At 42.5% G+C, this 20,020-nt stretch overlaps 1 protein-coding gene across 1 annotated transcript in view; it reads right to left on the bottom strand.

The window, feature by feature from the left end:
- The window catches only part of lgals3b (lectin, galactoside binding soluble 3b), a 30,816-nt gene extending 11,055 nt beyond the window's left edge, over positions 1-19,761 (bottom strand). Inside the window, exons 1-3 of the mRNA XM_061743277.1 lie at positions 19,659-19,761; positions 7,485-7,543; positions 2,260-2,360 (exon numbers count right to left, since the gene is read on the bottom strand). Of these exons, the coding sequence (XP_061599261.1) occupies positions 2,260-2,360; positions 7,485-7,543; positions 19,659-19,761 (263 nt within the window). The remainder of the gene's footprint in view (positions 1-2,259; positions 2,361-7,484; positions 7,544-19,658) is intronic.
- Positions 19,762-20,020: the final 259 nt, after the last annotated feature.

Genomic DNA, 20,020 nt, shown 5'->3' with positions numbered 1-20,020 from the left:
TTCAGACCATTACAGGAGACCCTTCAGACATCTACAGGAGACCCCCTTCAGACCTCTACAGGAGACCCTACAGACATCTACAGGAGACCCCCTTCAGACCTCTACAGGAGACCCTTCAGACCTCTACAGGAGATCCTTCAGACCTCTACAGGAGACCCTTCAGACCTCTACAGGAGATCCTTCAGACCTCTACAGGAGACCCTTCAGACCTCTACAGGAGATCCTTCAGACCTCTACAGGAGACCCTTCAGACCTCTACAGGAGACCCTTCAGACCTCTACAGGAGATCCTTCAGACCATTACAGGAGACCCTTCAGACCTCTACAGGAGATCCTTCAGACCTCTACAGGAGACCCTTCAGACCTCTACAGGAGATCCTTCAGACCTCTACAGGAGACCCTTCAGACCGCTACAGGAGACCCTTCAGACCTCTACAGGAGATCCTTCAGACCGCTACAGGAGATCCTTCAGACCACTACAGGAGGTCCTTCAGACCTCTACAGGAGACCCTTCAGACCTCTACAGGAGACCCTTCAGACCTCTACAGGAGATCCTTCAGACCATTACAGGAGACCCTTCAGACCTCTACAGGAGATCCTTCAGACCATTACAGGAGACCCTTCAGACATCTACAGGAGACCCCCTTCAGACATCTATAGGAGATCCTTCAGACATCTACAGGAGACCCTTCAGACATCTACAGGAGACCCCCTTCAGACATCTACAGGAGATCCTTCAGACATCTACAGGAGACCCTTCAGACATCTACAGGAGACCCCCTTCAGACCTCTACAGGAGACCCTTCAGACCTCTACAGGAGATCCTTCAGACCTCTACAGGAGACCCTTCAGACCTCTACAGGAGATCCTTCAGACCATTACAGGAGACCCTTCAGACCTCTACAGGAGATCCTTCAGACCTCTACAGGAGACCCTTCAGACCTCTACAGGAGCTCCTTCAGACCTCTACAGGAGATCCTTCAGACTTCTACAGGAGACCCTTCAGACCGCTACAGGAGACCTTCAGACCTCTACAGGAGATCCAAAGTTTAGAGCACTACTAGAGATGCTTCAGACTGTTCCAAGATTGAGTCAGTCGTTATTGACCTTCATGTTAAAGGAGCCGTCTGTAAGAAATGGCCAAAACTGGTACTGCAGTCACTTTCAAAATATTGTGGAGCGGCGTATACCCTCCCCCTCCTCCCCCCGACCAGAGGTTGCCAGGTAGGCTGCAGAATGCAGCAGAAACGTAGGCTGCCATGGCTGCCATAATTAGAGCCGAGCTGGCAACCCGGATGCCGAAACATTACTGACTTTGTGATTGGGAGATAGTTGGAGGGTGGAGCTTCAGAAACAATACTGACTTGGTGATTGGGAGATAGGTGGAGGGTGGAGCTTCAGGCCAAAACAAAAAATGACATCATAAACATCAGTTGAGGGCTGCAACTCGTCTTTTTAAACTGGAATATCCTGGCTTGAGTGCTGTTGTCAGTGACATAAGTATTTGAAATGAACATGATTTTTAAATGTCTGTTGACATATCTGGGTCATTTTATGATTTGTTTTATTATTGCTCTTACATACAGCTCCTTTAAAATGTATCTCATCAGGTAAAATTATATACAGCAACAAATCTACGTATAATTATCTTTTGATTGGTAGCTAGTACAAACAATGACTAGCTGGCATCACTTTTGCTACTTAACCCTGTGTTGACTTCTGAGTTGTAAATAAAGACCTAACAGAACATTATCATTCATATTTTAAGGAAAATATGTATTGTGATTTTGTTAACAGACGGGTTGGTCTCACAGGCTCCAAGGATGAAGTTTAGCTAAGAGCAGGCAGTTTGTGCTAACTGTGTGTCGGCTGAATGAGGTGGTCATTTCTCACGTTGCCACTGAAACGGTTGAAACAGGAGCAAGGATCCACAGAGAATCATTTTAGGACATTTTCAAGTGGAAGTCTGCTGGGACCTGCAGACAATCACCCAACCGACACCAGTTGGTTTGTCTGATTACGACGAGTCTGATCCTGTAGGCCGAGCAACCGCACATCCCAGGTCTGCTCGTCCTCCTTTCTGATCTCATTTTGGTAGCAACACTTGAAATAAGGATGTTTGGACAGATTTGATCAGAATGAATGTAAACTATAACATCATAGGTAAGCATAAGCTAAGTCAACCAAGTGAAAGTGCCCCCAGATGTGTTGACCCAGGTATATACGACCTTCATCAGACCAGTGCTGGAATATGCCTCACCTGTCTGGGCCGGCCTCCAAAAGCACTTGACCCAGGAACTGGAATGTCTGCAGAGAAGGTGCTGCCGCATCATAGGGATACCGACTAACTCCTTCCCCACTCTGGAGGTGAGGAGAGAGGAGGCCACCTTAAGGGAATTCCATCGGCTACTGAAAGAAGGGACCAGTCCAATGATCCAGAGCCTGTCTGCAAATACAAGTCGCTACACACTACGCAATGGGAGGACACTAACACAACCTGTAAGTCACACAAAAAGGCACCAGATGTCGATCCTCCCGAGAGCGTACAAGCTTTATCAGAAGTAAAATGAACTTTTTTAGCATTGTCTTACAGTTGCTATTTATTTTTTTCTCAATAGAGCGGTCCTCTTGTGTCAAAATGTAAGAAACATCATTATTCATATTGTTATGCAATGATGTATCTTAAATAAACTTGAACTTGAAAGTAGCTAACTGTGATTGACAGGTGGGTGTGTTCTAATCTAGCCAGATTCCAGGTTTGTTTATACTCCCCACTTACAACAAGGCACTCCTCAGAAACCTGTGGAGGACATCAAAGCTCTGGAGGGAGTGGCCAGATCACCAGGACTGAACTGCCAGCCATCCAAGACCTCAACAGACAAGAGAACACTTCCAGCAGATTCTCTCTGACCTCTGACCTCAGACATCTTGGTCACACACCCTTCACACTCCTCTTGCTGGTTAGGACTACAGGAGCATCCAGACCACACTGGTACTTACCGGTACGTCCTATGATTTTATTTATTTTACATGTATATCAAATGTTAACTTCAGTATTTTATTTTTATTTCTATACTTTAACTTAATATTACCCTTTATGTGCAATGTACAAACAATGAATGTGGGCAATATTTGAGAGGCTTTGAATGTCACATCTGGTAGTGATGTTCATTGTTACTGGTATATGACAATAAAACCCCCCATGGATGACCTGCAGAGCTGATATCTGAAGTATTCTTTCTTTTTCTACATAGTATTGATTTCTGTGGATGGATGGTAAAAAAGGAAGCGTACAGAAAGCAAACGTGTGGTTCTTTCCTGTGGGGGGTTATTGATTACCGATCATGCAGAATTATTGAGAACATGTCTCAGTGGCAGAAACCAGACAGGCTGTTGCGTAAGTGGATCCTGCCTAGTCCAAACTTGCTGTCAGGTTTCTGTAAAAGGCGTTTCCTTACAACAGGGTGTGTTTGTTTGTCTTGGGTTTGGTGGTTTTTATCAGAGAATCTGATGCTAACATGAGTTGGAATCCCCACAAATTCACCTGGAAACCAAACCACTTAAAGACAAAACTGTGAAAACTGTGAAACTGTGAAATCTCTTCCTGTGAATAAATAAAATGAAAACTGTCGAAGGGTAACAGCAGCAGGTAAAACACTATCAGGTAGGAAAACCATGGAGTTAACTCTTGCATGTTCAAGTGTGGTGTGCTGTCTGAACTGGTAAAAGCTGGAGGTCAGCTCCTCCCTCAGGGTTATTCTTCTGCAGGCTTCTTCCCACAAGGTGGACAAATAAACCTTTTCATGTAATTTCTTCTCAACTTTGACAGTCAGAATGCTCCGCCATGGTGCTGGAAATCAAATAAATGCACAAAAAGATGAGTCCTGGTGTGTAGTCTCACAGTTTCATCTTTCCTAGCCTGGTTTCATCTTCCAGACAATTTGAGTTCAGAAGATGGACTTCTCATGTGTCTCTGCATAGTTTTGATCAGTTTTGCACCACAGGTTAGCACAAGCCAACCTAAAGCTAAAACATTTAGCACGTGTCTCCTTTAAGGAGTTTAGAAATCCATTCATTGTTTCAGCTGACAGGTTTTCTCTTTGAGTTCATGTTTCCTGTCACTCAACAGCTGGTTAACTCTGTATGTCAAACCTGAACTGCAGATGCAATTTGTCAATCAATCAATATCAATCAATGAACTTTATTGTCACATCATATTACTCAGTAACATGGGTAAAAAACTTGTTTGTGCAGGCTCATCATCATTTGCAGTTTAAAAGATAGACATACAAACAAAGTGCATAGTGCATGAATAAAAGCATAAAAACAGTATGTGGAATAAGAGGATAGAAAAACAAATAAATATTCTTGGGCTTCTATATATGATATAAAAAATCTTCAGTTCAGTCTTTCACAAGAACTAGGTCTTGTTCAGTAATCTGTTTGCTGACAGATAAAAACTGTTCAGGAATCTGGTGGTGCTGCTTTTTATGCAACGGTACCGTTTGCCCGGCCGTGGGTGCGGCAGTGGCTGGAACAGGCTATGGCTGGGGTGATGGATGTCCCGGATAATGTTGTGGGCCTTAGCAACACAACGTCTCACGTGAAGTTCTTGGAGAGGTGGAAGCTCCCCTCCCACGATGCGCTGTGCTGTTCGCACCATTTGTTTAAGAAATCCAGATGACAAGTTGATAAATTTTATCTGTTTAATCTGGAAAATTTCCATTTACAAACTATTTTATTTTATTTTATTTTATGTCTTAGAGGTATATTGAACAAAGCCCAAATATTCCACTGCTGAATAAAACAGTTTTGTTTCATATGTTTTTTTGTTTTGTTGGTTTTCACAAAGTGAAAAAGCTGCTTAAACATCTTGTTTGGGATCATCTGCAGCCTTTCGGGCTGGACTGTAAAGTTCTGTCCTATTTTGTCAATTTTGTCCATTGTGATGGGGGTTCAAGTCGTTTGAGATGATCCGTGGCGTTATCTCATTTTCTTTCCCCACCAACGCTGGATGTTGGGTTCGGGCGCCCCCTAGTGGCTGCAGGGGCTCTGTGCGCCTGTACAGTTAAGAGACTGCTCCGGCTGCGGTATTTACAAACATCATCAGTCTGAGGTGAAACTGGGTAAACAATCAAACGAGTAAATAAAACCCCACTGTGGCGTTAAACTAACTATTTCAGACCTTTGTAATATGTTATTCTATTTAGAAACAGCTTTCTGTCGACTGTCAACATCCAGGTTTTTCTTGGACCCACACAATATTTATTTATTTTGCATTTATATTTGCTAAATGGATGAGACAGAAACCCACACAGAACCTCAAACACAGTTTAGCTGTCAGCTCCTGGTGATTTAATAAAACCATTAACCAGCTGCAGAGATTATGTTGGAATATTTAGACCAATTTCCCAGAATGTTTGGGACTGTAGACAGATGAAAGAAGAGCTGAAACTAAGATAAAACATGCGATAAAAACATGTGATGAATACCAGCAGTAAGAATCGCAGTGCTGCAGTGTTTAAAAATAAAAATTAGCTTATTGACTTTTAAAGTTAATGGAGGAAGAAAAGGCTGAAGCAAATAAAAAACCTTCATGATTCAGAGCTCCTCTGTGACTGGAAGGGACCTACAATGTTTGGTGTTCCTTTTTGAAGTGAACCAGGAGGTGCAGTTCCTCTCCTGGCCACTAGGGTCTGGATCCAGACCTGCAGATCCTCTGCTGACCTCTAGCATCAGTCTGACAGGCAACTGTCACTTTAGTTTCTTTGTACCTTTGGTGAACTTGACTTCTGAGCCGCGAATAAAGACGTTAACAGAACATACCGGTAATCATTTTTATTTTAGATATATGTCTTGTTCTGTTGACTGCTCTAGGAGCCCACTGTGATTGGTTCTGGGTTGGTCTGGAGGGGCTTGCTCACCAAAGCAGTTATCTCCACCCCGGTTGAAGCCAGGACTAAAGGTGCTGTTTGTCCTCGTTTCGGCTCCATCAGTGCTCATTTCAGATGTTACTTTGGTAGTATCATCAGAACCAAGGATGTTTGGCCAGATTTGTACAGACTGTATGTAAGAAACATTAAGTTAACATGAGTTCAGCCAAGCTAGAATAACTAACTTGTGGTGCCTAAACTGGACGTGTTCCAGCTCGATTATTCAGCTCATTTCAGCCATTTATCTACTTTTGGATAAAGTGTGGGACAGATTAAGCCTTGTCAAACTAAAAAAAGCTAAAAGAAATTAGGTTTCAAAGTAATTCTCCTGAAATCTGGATTCTTGCAGGAAAATTCTAGAAAATAATAAAATTCTAGAGATAACGTTCTATTACCAAACCAAATAATAAAGTATTTCCAAAGTATTCTGAGATACTCTCTTGTGTCACTATGGATGCATCCTTGGTTAAAAAAAAAAAAAAAGAGAGCAGTGTAAAAACGTAATATATCTGACCAGAAGTGGACTTAAGGTTTCACAAGATCAAACATGAAAGCTGACTAAAACACAGCACCAGTTCTGCGCCGCCCACCCCACATTCATTGTAATCACATCCATCAGTGCTATTACTGTTTTGTTAGAAGAAATCAGAACATTGAAAGAACAGATGAGAACATCAGAAGGAGCCATTTTATCCTTAAACTAACAATATGCCCCATTAGGCAGAAATCCGGTTCACTGACTGAGTTAAGCAGCTTAAGTGGTGCAGCCGGCCCCTGGACACCACAGACTGCAGCTCAGCTGTCACTCATACAAGCATGCCTCTAATTATAGCAGTGATAAGTGGTTTATATCATTTTACCTGAGTTACATCGAAATTTCCCTGCATACAATAAAGTTGGATCCAGTCCCTGGTGGTAAGCACAGGAACCGCAGGTTTTGATACTTTGAAGACGGGGTCAAAAAGTAAAACTGGAGGTCAGCAGCTCGCAGACCTGGAGTCCAGTTGATGACATGAGTTTGGAAGTGTGGTTAAGAGCCACTTTGATAAACATTTGAAGGTTGCTGTTAATAAAAAGCATCTGCTGATGAAGAGGCTGGAAAAGGAAACAAAATCCTCTCAGAGTGTTTAGACATCCATCAGTCCACAGTTAGATAAAGTGTCTCCTTTCTCATCATTATATGAGTTTATAATGATTTCACGACCAAAGTCTCTGTAAACTGTCTGTAATTCAAAGGATCATACTGTGATCATCTTCAAAGCTCAGCTCAAAAAGATCATCTGAAGAATATGAAAAATTAGAGGAAATGAAGACGTAGACGTGAAGCTCTGAATCAATAAAACTGCAGCGTTTGATCTTGTTTTGGAGTTCGATGTGATGGATGGATCCGGAAATAACGCCCAGATGTGATAATCAGGAGAAGCATCTACAGCTCTCACTGTCCGGCTGTCTGATGCTAAAGCCTGCCAGACATCAGCTGCAGTCTTCCTCCGCTGAAGATCAACCGCTCAGAGCGCCACAGAAGGATTGATTTCCTGAAAATAGCCCCCACCTCCTGCCGGGGCTTCAGCTCTGTCTTCCTGCAGTCTGCAGGGATGACTCGCGTTAAAGCTGAGAGAGAGGTCAGCAGAAGATCACAGATCAAAGCTGGAAGGGATGTTTTCTGAGCATTCTTTCATCCAAGCTAAAAATATAAGAAAAAAACTAAATCTTAACAGACACAACATCAAACAGAACCAATATCAGGAAGTCCAGCCTCTGCGTGGATTTGTCAGGGCGTGAGGAGATGGGATGAGAGAAAGGACTCCCTCCTGAACTATCATCCATCCATCCATCCATCCATCCATCCATCCATCCATCCATCCATCCATCCATCCATCCATCCATCCATCCATCCATCCATCCATCCATCCATCCACTGTCTGGGCCCAGGTTGTTGGCCCAGCAGCCTGAACAGAGAGGTCCAGAGCTGACTCTCTCATGCACCTCCCTCTGTGCACATGTGGAGGACAAGCTTGAGGACGTCTGGAGGACGAGTTGGGGGACATTTGGAGGACGTAGAGAACGAGCTGGAGCCACTGAGGTTTGGGTTGACCTCATTTCTGCTTCTGTTTGACATTTTGATGGAGGGATGCCCATAAATCCTGGTCTATAGCACACACAAACACACACACACACACACACACACACACACACACAACACACACACACACACACACACACACACACACACACACACACACACACACACACACAAAGCAGCCATTTATCATCACCTTCCGATGTAGTTTTTGTGTGTGTGTGTGTGTGTGTGTGTGTGTGTGTGTGTGTGTGTGTGTGTGTGTGTGTGTGTGTGTGTGTGTGTGTGTGTGTGTGTGTGTGTGTGTGTGTGTGTTTTAGGGTTCTGAAGGATTTTCAGTGTTTCCTGTAAATAACAGCAGTGATTTGTGTGTATGTCTCTTCAGAGCTGACAGCACAACCCTGTTTGTGTGTGTGTGTGTGTGTGTGTGTGTGTGTGTGTGTGTGTGTGTGTGTGTGTGTGTGTGTGTGTGTGTGTGTGTGTGTGTGTGTGTGTGTGCATGCTAGCGTGCGTGTGTGTGTGTGTATTGAAGCCAAACCTGCAGCTGTGGTGGAAAACGGCCAGGGCAGCAGAGTAGAGCTGTTGTGTTCAGGCTCCTCAGTAAAAAACAGAGCGTTCATTGTAGGAGTTCCCTGCAGAGGCTGTGGGTTGTGCACGTCTCTGACCCTGATTTAAATACTCGACCATTTACCAAAACATCATAAAACCTCACATTAATCTGTCTGAAGTGTGTTCTTCATCACACGGAGATAATTCATTCAGCGTTAGATTTGGTGTTTTTCAGGGAGGTGGACGGATAAGCTCAGCTCATCTCAGGACGGACAAAACCATGTTACACCGTTGAAACTGGACCGAACACCTACCTTCCAGAAATGTTGGTTCAGTCATATATTTACCACTCTGTACCCTCTCCTCTTCTCCTTACAACAGTCCTGCTTGTCCCACTTTCAGTTCTTCTTGTCCTGGATTGCTTGGAGTGAGATTACGCGCACGGAGGAATGTGTCCCTCCCAGTGGACCCAGCTTCTTCAGAAAGAACACATTTGACTAGATCCTGTACACTGTTTTATTAATTATATAACAAAGAAAAACACTGTACTGGCCATTGTCTCTTCATAATATTCATGCTATATTAAATAATTTGTCTTAGTGATGTAGAATTATGATAAAAAATAATGACAAAACCAATTGAGCCCCTTGAACTGCAGTGGTAAATAAAGAAAATACACATCTAGTCCCAAACTGGCCCCCTCAACAGTGGTGGTTAGACCCCGTCCACACGTAGCCGGGTATTTTTAAAAACGAATATTTCCCCCCTCCGTTTATAAAAAAATTTGCATCCACACGTAACCGAAGATCTGCGTTTTCGACCACATTCATAAGCATTCTAACCTGTAGATAATCTGCGGCTCCCGGGGAAGCTCCGCGGGCTCCGCCGCTCCGCCGCTCCAGGGCTCGGCGGGGCTCGGCGGAGGTTCAGCCTCCGCGGCTCCGCGGAGCCCTCTGTGTCGGTGTAACGCAGTAAGCGGCCGGTCAAGAGCAGAGACCATTTATTTAATAAATGGCTTGGAGAACAGATGCTGGATCATCTGTATTTCTATACTAAACAAAAGTCGCACGTCAGAGCAGATTTGTTGTTGTTTTGGCGCATAATGTGACGTTCGAAAACGCAAATCTCCGGTTATGTGTGTCCACACGCATCTACATAAACGGAGTTTTCAAAAATCTTCACTTTGCCCGGAGTTTTTTTAAACCTTCGTTTATTTGCGTTTTCGTGTGGATGACAGGTCAAAACGGAGGAAAATATCTCCGGTTTAGCAGATATCCGCAGATATCCGGCTACGTGTGGACGGGGTCTTATTCTGTCCCTGTGCGTGCGTTTGTGCGTGGATGCGTGCGGGGGTTTATGTGTGTTGTAATTTAGGGTACCTCTGCGATGCATTCATGGAACGGTTTAAGCTGAAACTCAGACCTTACCCGGCAACAAAAGATTCTATTTTCTGATTGGCTGATTGGTTGGTAGCTCGAGACAGCCGCTCTCAGCTGACAGCTCCACATACAGTAGTGTAATCTACCTTTGACTCATTTACACACCGCTTGACTTATGCAAAAGATTTTCATAAATTGTCATTTGATTTTGATTTGATTGATTGATTTTGAGTTTTTTATTTTGGCCCATTTGGATACAACATAATACAACATAAAAAAAAGGTCCAATATGTTAAATGGCAACGAAAAGGTATAGGCTGAAGCCAAGGCTTATTATGCCTACCCTTTTATGAACCTCGACTCAGGAGGTTTTATACAAAACAAAACTAATAATTTGGGTTCAAACATTGAAAAAGAAAGTCATCATCAAAGGCTTTATAGACAAGTTTACCGGCCGTTTCCACTCTACTTCCTAAACTCCTCCCCTGTAAGCAGTCCACTTCCGTTTTGGTGTTTTTCCATTGAAAACAGTGGCAACATTGCTCCGAAAAAGAGGGACAAAATGGATATTTCTAAGAAAAAAAGTGGTTCGGGAACGACATGTCTGGGCAGTTGGATGTAAGAACTCTAGGAAGCACCAGAAGGAGTGCTCAGATAGAGACTGCTGCGACCACAAACCAGCTTCAAAGAGACACGTACATGCGCTGCTTTGTTTACTTTTTTTCTGAATCCACGGACCGGGCTGAAGGCATTACATCTAAAAAACCACCGCGCAACATTTTTATTTGTTCATACCACTTTGTTAACAAAAAACCAACAAAGGATAATCCTTTCCCTGAGTTGTGGTTGGTTTATAATCGCTCTCCCCAGCCAGAGAGGAGTTAACTCACCCGGCGGATCCGCTGCCCCCCCCCCCCCCCCCCCCCCCGGAGAAACAACACGGATCTGAGGGTAAGTTCAGCAACTTTAGCTGTGAAGCTGACAGTACTGTAAATTATGAAGACGTTGTCATACACTAACATTGCTACTGGTATTTTTATAAGGCAGTTGATGGTTTTGAGATGCGTGTGTGTGTGTGTGTGTGTGTGTGTGTGTGTGTGTTTGACAATTTTCACCTGTTTCAAGTACATTTTCATTTGAAATAAGTAGAAAAATCTGCCAGTGGAACAAGATTTTTTTGCTTGTAATGAGAAGATAAATCTTGTCCCACTGGCAGATTTTTCTACTTATTTCAAATGAAAATGTACTTGAAACAGGTGAAAATTGTCAAATAAGTTATTTTTTTGGTAAATACTCTTGTTTTAAGTGTAATGAGATTTTCTGCATTAATTTTGCTCCATGTTTTTCTCTTCCCCTTTTTTTAGATGGTCCTGAAACCTGTCACCTGAGGCCGAGCCTGCTACACAAGTGATGTTGTTCATTAAATAAAGATAAACAACAAATACTGTGTGCATTGTATTTTTTAATATTATATATGAATAGTTTTTATAGTGATGTAATTGTGTGGGATGCTTTTGTATTTTACTATGGAGGTAAGGGAACTGTTCATTGAATTTGTGCACATAAATCAAATGTGTGCATATTCTACAGTTGTGCATAAATAAATAGAAATGTAATTCATGTAGTTCAGTGCAATAATGAAATTAAATTAAGTTTCATCAAACTTTATTTTCACAGTACAAACATCTGTTGGTTCCTAAATAAGGCTGCTCATTTTGGTTTTAAAATGCTGACATATTTACTGCAGAACTGTAACCTTCCCTCAACAAAATCATCAATTTTTGGGAGTATGTGTGAAAAGTTGGGTGATGGCGGGAGGCAGAGCTGCAGGAGAATATTCCCAGGGCTGGTCCTCCACTCTTCATGAGTCCTACAGAGTTTCACCTCCTGTGCCGGTTCTGGAGTGGTAGAAGATGCTGTTGGTGACGGCTGGTAAAGATCCTTCCTGTTGTGTGTGTATTGTGATAAAGTTCTTTATTTTCTGTAATGCAATTAAAAAAACAAAAATGTCATACATTCTGGATTCATTACAAATCAACTGAAATATTGCAAGCCTTTTATTATTTTAATATTGCTTATTATGGCTTACAGTTTAAGATTAAGATTCCCAGAATATTCTAATTTTTTGAGATAGGATATTTTAGTTTTCTTAAGCTGTAAGCCATGATCAGCAATATTAAAATAATAAAAAGCTTGCAATATTTCAGTTGATTTGTAATGAATCCAGAATGTATGACATTTTTGTTTTTATAATTGCATTAGAGAAAATCACAATATTCTAATTTTCTGAAACAGTCCTGCACTTCATCTTCTTCTGACCAGCATTTCTTTCAGACCCAACTCTTGTCAGTCAGTGCAGGCAAGCCCGGTTTTCCCGTCTCACAGCATTTTCTACCTAGAGAAAAAAAAGCCAAGTAAACTATGATGTAGTTTGGATACCAAAAATGAAGACATATATGTCAAATAATCTTGTTACCTTCCATAAGATTGCAGCTGAATGGGAACGATCTCCAGGTCCAGCAAAACGCACATGACGCAGGTCTGATTCTCCAGCCTCAGTTACAGCAGCCGAGCTTTAAGCCCCGCATTGTTCAAACACTGGCCAGGCTCGACATTTGCTTTCAAATAAACAAAACGATCATGTTTGTATGACATGACAAAACCGACTTTGTCTCTGTGCAGATATTGATAAACCTCAGAAACTTTCAGTTTGTCCGTTGCGGATTTCAGGAAGTAGGAGCAGATCAGCTGTCAGTTCTGCAGCTGTCATCACGTTATCATCCCGGTTCTGCACTGAATTCGGGTGGGGAGAGTAACGCCATCTCCAGTCAGAGTATAGAACCGTGTTCCCATGACAAAGACATAGTTGTCGACATTAAAAGCTCACGAGCAGCGAGTCTTTGCTTAAGGTTTGTGTCCACGCCGCTGTGTTTACACCGGTAAACGCTGCGCAAATCACTCCCACCGGAAATGACCCGCATCTATGCAGACGAATGGCAGCGCCCATGTTTTGGCGCGTAAACTGGCAAATGGGAGTATGGCACATTTAAATATAGCCTATGCAAAATGTGTTTGTGAGCCATTTTTGGATGTTTGGCGCAAAATTGCGGACTTTCTGAACATTTTAGAGTAGGGTCCCAAGAGACGTTTTTTCTTGTGTATCGATTTCCGTGCATGTAGGTTACACGCAGTCCCAGATCTCGCGTTAGGGGGCGCTATTGAGAAATGTTGCCACGCCCATTCACAAATTTTACCCTCCCCAAAATTTTACCATGGGAAAAACTTGTGACAACAGTGACAATCAGTAACTTTTTCCAATATGTTAAAGGCATCAAAATTGTGATCCTTTCAGCACAAGAAAAATAATAATAAAAATATCCTTCAGTTTCAGTTCATCATAGATTAGCATTAGCTAAGTCATCTAAGGTAAAATGTTAACTGTGATTGACATGAGATGGATGTGTTCCAGTCAGGTTCCTGTTCATTCTGCCCAATTGTAAAATAGCACCATGCGGTATGGGGGAAACAACACAAGCTGCGGCTGACATCACTGGCAGGGTGTTCACTTCTTCTTCTACAGTCTCTGCACTAAACATGATCACAATGACATCAGGTACATTTTTGTTTTTTTCTCCTTAAATGGCACTGCCAGTTTTGTAACAGTGCTGGGGATCATGGAACTGTTTAAAGCACAGTAAAAACAAAGATAAGAAGCTGCACAATCTGGCCGGCCACCTGCATGAGTCGTGGTCGGACCGGTTCACTGCAGTACTGCTGAAGAAACAGGCTTCAGTGTTTCCATCTGAGCATTAACAATATTCATTTCTGCAGAGACGGTAACGTTGGTCAGACTGTGGTGAGCAGAATCAGACTGGTCGGAGTCAGCGCTCCCTGCTCAGGTTTCTCCACAAACGTCCTCAGTGTTTCAGCGTTCAGATGAATGTCTCCAGCGGAGCAGTGCAAGGCTCAGCCGGTCCTGCTCAGAACACACACGTCAGTGTTTTCAGCTCACATGCAAACACACACACACACATCAGTGTTTTCATGGCGACGTGCCAGGAAACAAACTGGACAGCATCAGTGATAGGGACGAAGACGTCGTCCTCCGATACTCTGGTGTGTTTCAATGAAAGAAGATTTAATGTGACATGTTTTATAATATTTTACTGTGACAAATGTATTGACTTCCTCTTCAGATAGTTTAAAGATAACTGGACAAACCGCCTGTGACTTGACCCAAGTTTGGGAAGAACGCTCCGAAGCCTTTTTTCCTCTTTTCTCCATGTCACCAGATCTGACTCCACCCAACCTACCCAGAAATAAACCTTGATCAGGACCGTGACATGACTGTGACCTTGAACGTGACCTTGGTCATACATAGCAGTCTGGTTTCCATCAAGCTTTTCTGTGCACGTTTTAAAAATGTACTATAAACAAGATTGATAAAAACTGAAGAGTGAAGATAAACATCCTTACTGTTTGCAAATAACATTGTTTGACTTTTTTTAAGGCTAATTGCCTTAAAACAAAATAAAAAAAAGAGTTGCAGCAGTAATCCTGGTGAGATGTAAACATCTAGTGGAGGTTGTTCTGGCCACCTGGACATGAATGCTCCGGTCTATTCTTCCTACAACCTCCATGACCTCTGCATCTTCACCTCTCAGCTTTGCATTTGCTCTTTTTATCCTGAGTTTATCTGAATAGAACCATAATAAATAAATCATCTGATTCGAGAGTGTCTTCGTTTCAGACAAATCTATCTTTAGATGAACAATAACCTTATGCACAACAAAAATAGAAATAACATACAGTAGCCAGTATCAACCCTTCACTGCTGCCAGCAGAGGGTCAGTAGCAGCCAGGTGCTGATGATCATTATCATTGATGAACTGATCATTATCATTGATTAACTGATCCACAGCCAGAGGTGTCAAAAGTATTCACATTCATTACTCAGGTAGAAGTATAGATACTAGAGTTTAAAAATACTCCTGTAGAAGTTGAAGTATCAAGTCAAGTTTTTTACTCAAGTAAAAGTATAAAAGTACTGGTTTCAAAACTACTTAAAGTATAAAAGTAAAAGTAATGTAAGGGGGAAAAAAAGGACAAAAGCTATTGAAAATGAATGCATCTTAGTATAATGCAAATATATTAAAGAACCATATATGTGTACTATTGAGCATTAACATGTGTTTCAGAGAGCAGGAGATATTATGACTAGTTGCCTATAAGTATTGTAATGGTGCCAAAAGTCAAACTTCAGAGGCATGTTATCATTTATCCTAACCTTTATTGGAATGTACATCCAAGTTTAGTTGCAGGAATCTGAGGGCAACGGATGTAAGAACAAAACTGGACAAGAACATCTGTGCCACAACCACAACCAAATTCACTCTATGCGGATGGAGCAATTTAACTGGATAGTTTTTTTTAAAGGCCGAAATGAAATAGAGTAGAGAGGCTGTTTTTAAAATGTAAGGAGTAAAAAGTACAGATAATTGCGTGAAAATGTAAGGAGTAAAAGTAAAAAGTCATCTGAAAAATAATTACTCCAGTGAAGTATAGATAACCAAAATTTCTACTTAACTAAGGTAACGAAGTATTTGTACTTCGTTACTTGACACGTCTGTCCACAGCAGCTGTGCAGACCTCTAGAACAGCAGATGTTTTGTCAGTTTCCGTATGTGAAGCTTTCAGGTGTGTGTTAACATAATCCCAAGAGGTAAAGACATCAGCAATGATCTTAGAGAAACAATGAATTATACACATCAACCTGGAAAGGATTGTCAAAACATATCCAAACTACGTTCAACATTTTTAGTCTGAAAGATTATTCACAAGTGGAAAATACTCGATGCAATGGTCAATCTTTCTGGGAGTGGCCGCCCCGACAGTTTACTGCCAATAACCAAACAGCTTCATTTCAGAGTCTGCTGGCCTCATTGATCATGCTAAAAGTGTATGACATCACAGGTAGAAGAGGGAACCAGTATGTTGGTTTGGAAGAGTTTCCAGGAGGAAACCTCTTCTGTCTAATGAGAAAATGATAACACGACTGAGGTTCACCAAACTGCATCAGAACAAACCAGCAGACTTCTGGAACAACGTCCTCTGGACAGATGAGACCGACGTGGAGATGTTTGGTCTTCATGTCCAGAACCATGTTTGGAGAAAACCAGCAGCAGAAACACCTCAGACCCACTGCCAAGCAAGGTCTTTGTTTTTGTATTATTTTGTTGTGTTTGTTTTGTGTGAACTGTACCAATATGTGTATCTGCTGCAGTCATGAAGGACTGGAGGGTCATCGGATTTCCTCTGTCAGTTTCTGAGATACTTTCTGTTTTTGCCTCTTCTCTATCATGTTTTGGCTTCTGTGCTGTCTGTAGCCATGGAAACCCCGTCACAGCCTGTACTTGTGGCAGGCAGGCAGTAAAAATGAGTCTGTTTTTATCATCTCTTCAGCTCTCCATTTCTCAGCCTCGATGCTGTTGCAAAGCTTCCTTATAAGGCGCTTGCCTGAACAAATGAGAAGACAAGTGCTGGGTTTCCAGCCTCTCGTTCATGTTTCCTGACGGCGCTTTGAGAATCCCTTCGAGAACAATAGTCCACCAACAAACAGAACCTGCTATCAGGACTGGATCAATGAGCTGGAACAATGATTCAGCAGCAATGTGGAGCCGGGACACCCGAGGCAGAGGCTTCATCATCACCGTCTGAAAATGGGCACCACACTTAAAAAATGGACTCTGACGACTATCTCGGATAACGCTATGTTGATATACACCACAACTGCAGCAGTCCAAGAAAAGCTCATCTACATAAGGAACTCTTCACCTGTCAGCACTCAGCATGAATAAAGGCGTGGTCTCACTGCAGTGCACGCCTCCGCAATGGGACCCAGCTGCCTGACAGCGGCGTAGCATGCAGGTGAGCAAATGCAAACCAGTTTTATTGAACAACAAAAAGAAAATGAATTGTGACTAGTCGGTACCACACTACATTGACTGTAACTCAAAACATTACAATAAACCCTCACTTGCAGACCACAGCTCTGGCTCAGTTCAGCAACCATTGTTGGTCATACCAGTGATGGGCTGACTGAATGAGCAGGAGAAGAAGCTCTAGCAGCGGTCCTGAGGCTGAGACAACTCCACCAGCAGATCTGAACATCAAGATTCAGTCATAGTCAGGTTCAGACTGGAGTCCTAGACCTGCTGGGGGAACAATGGTCTGGAGAGGAGTGGTCATGGAACATGTCTGCGGTGGATTGATGCAATGAAATACCGTTTAAATTGTACTTAGTGGAATTCTTGTTAGATTTTTAAGTTATGGTGTATTTGGGCTGAGAGCCGAGGGTGGGGTTGGACGCGACTTGAGGAATGATGATGTTATGTTTAGACACCAGGAACTCTTTTTGTTTGACATATTGCCCAGGGACAAGACAGGGCCCATTAAGACGACCGCCCTCATGTCTTCTACACGTGAGTTTCACACATATGTTTTCAACATATTTAACCTTTGGTTTCTTGCTAGTAAGAGTTAGTTGCTTCATTCAGTTGAAGTGAGCAGCAAAACTCAAGACAGGCTGATCAGGCGCTGAATTGTAGCTAAGTGGCATCAAAGAGAGGGAGGCTCAGAGATGCTTCTGTCAAGTTAAACTGTGACATTTTTTAATCTTATTCAATTTGCAGAGTTCACCATAGTAGATCGTCATGTTCTGCATATTGATCTGTTATAGATTTTATGTCAGATGTCACCAGCCTCCACATTTACCCAAGCTTGGGACCGGCACCATGGATGTAGGACCTGCGTCGTGGACGTGGGACCGATCTGGGTTTAGGGTCCTGTCCAGGGATGCTTTAGCATGTTGAGGAGGCTAGAGATTTGAAAGCCTTCTTTTTCACACAACACTAAAATTATTTGGTTTTAGGACTGACTGTCTTCAAATCTGACAGCTAACTTCTAAATGTAAGAAAATACTGAACCTTGTAAGTCGACTACAGGACCATAAATCTCTGCTGCAGCCTTTATAAAACAAACCTAGAAGGCTTGTTTTAGTTGTATCTTTCTTCATTATATCTGCATTAAATTATTTAAAACATTTCCGAAATCATCTTCAAACTTGATGTAAATGATTTAAATGCAGTAAATATTAGTACATCAGTAGTTCACAAATGTACATTGTTTTTTTTTCTCTGGTTTGGTGTTAAACTGACATTTATGCAGGTTTTATGTTGAACATGTGAAGGTTCTGTGTTCAGCACAGACAGATGACCCTGCTGAGTCGGTACGAGCATACGTAGGATTAGACGGGCTTCCAGCCAGACTGACCACACACACACACACACACACACACACACACACACACACACACACACACACACACACACACACACACACACACACACACACACACACACACACACACACACACACACACACACACACACACACACACACACACGTTGGCCTGCTATTTTCCCAACTCCCCCTCTGCTCAGCACAAACCTAACCAATACAACCTAATCCCCAACAATAACCTTTATCCAAACCCTGATTTTTATCCAGTTCCAAACATATCCTCAGCTCAAAAAGTAAACAGTTTTGACCTTTTAATGTCTTTAACTTATGGGATCTCTCATTTCTCATTTTGATCACCACATACCTGTTACACTCTACACTGAACAAATCCTCCATTAACTCTTTCCATCCATCCACCCGTTCATCCCGGTCATCTTGTAACCCTGGACTCTGCTATCTGGTGTTCAACGTTGCCTCAGAGCTTCTGTCCATGTTCCTACTGAGAGTTCAGCCATTACTCCAGGAGCTACAACGTGAAGAGAGTGAAGACGTCTGCAGCTCCTCTACTGACTTCTTGGGGTTGGCTTGAGTTCAGGGGAATGTTTATAACCTCATCAATTAAAATAATATTAAACCACATGTGCATGTAAAATTTGGGGAGTATTATTTTGATTAACAGCTAGCTGCGGTTACTATGTAGCTTCCATCACTTCAGCTACTTGGTGCTGTTTTGACCTCGGATCTGTGAATAAAGAGTTAAGAACATTATCATTCTTGGTTTAAAGATAATCGGTCTTGTGTTTTAACTGCACTAAGAGACCATTGAGACCAGTTCTGGGTTGGTCTGGAAGGGTTCGGGGGCCTGGAACTGGCCCTGTAGTGCACCAGTTATCCATTGTGTCTGTGTCTCTCCTTTCTCTGTTATTCATTCTCTCCGTCTGTTCTCTCTTTTCCTGCTCTGCCCAGCTGGCCTCCGGCAGGAGGGTCCCCCCTTATGATCCAGGTCCCGTTCAAGGTTTCTTCCATCCTAAAAGGGAGTTTTTCTTGCCACTGTTTGGATTAAGGTTTTTCTCCCACTAGGGGAGTTTTTACCTGCCATTGTTTATGTTATGTTTATGTAATTATTACTTGGGGGCCTACAGACAATTTCTGTTGTAATAGACGCTATATAAATTGAATTGAATTGAATTGAATTGAATTGAATTGAATTGAATTGAATTGAATTGAATTGAATTGAATTGAACAGCTATCTTCTAACCTGGTCGATGTCCAGGATTAACTAGAGGATACCAGCTAGGTGGCCTCTGGATCATCAGCTTGTATTGCAGCAACTGGATCCTCCAGTTGAGCAGCTTTTGCTTCTGATCAGCCCCTCAGCCGTCGGTTTAAAGGTTTGATGCCAGTAGCCTTGCCTGACCTGAAGCCGACTGGGACCAGTCCAGTCGAGCCAGTAACAGGTGGAGCGAGTGCAGGTCGGGCAGCACATGTGTCAGATGCTGTTTGGCTGCAACACTTGACATGTTTGGACAGATTTGATCATAATAATTACCAAGTTGTAGAGGCATCATATTGTACATATTTCACAGCCAGCTTTAATGTCATTATGTAGTGTGGAACATTGACCTGTTTGTTGTGTTGTCATGACATTTTGGGTGTCCGTTATTTGGTTAGGTAGAGAGAACACGGCTTTGACTGATGGCCTGTGTTTTTGGTTGAATAAAGGTTTCTCTGTTTGAGTAATTTTACCCACTTTGGCAGTGTCCTCGTCCTCCATCCTCG

The sequence above is a fragment of the Cololabis saira genome, chromosome 16, assembly GCF_033807715.1.
Source record: "Cololabis saira isolate AMF1-May2022 chromosome 16, fColSai1.1, whole genome shotgun sequence".
Classification (NCBI taxonomy): domain Eukaryota; kingdom Metazoa; phylum Chordata; class Actinopteri; order Beloniformes; family Belonidae; genus Cololabis; species Cololabis saira.
The sequence above is the reverse complement of the archived record's forward strand: the minus strand, read 5'-3'. Positions and strand labels throughout refer to the sequence as shown.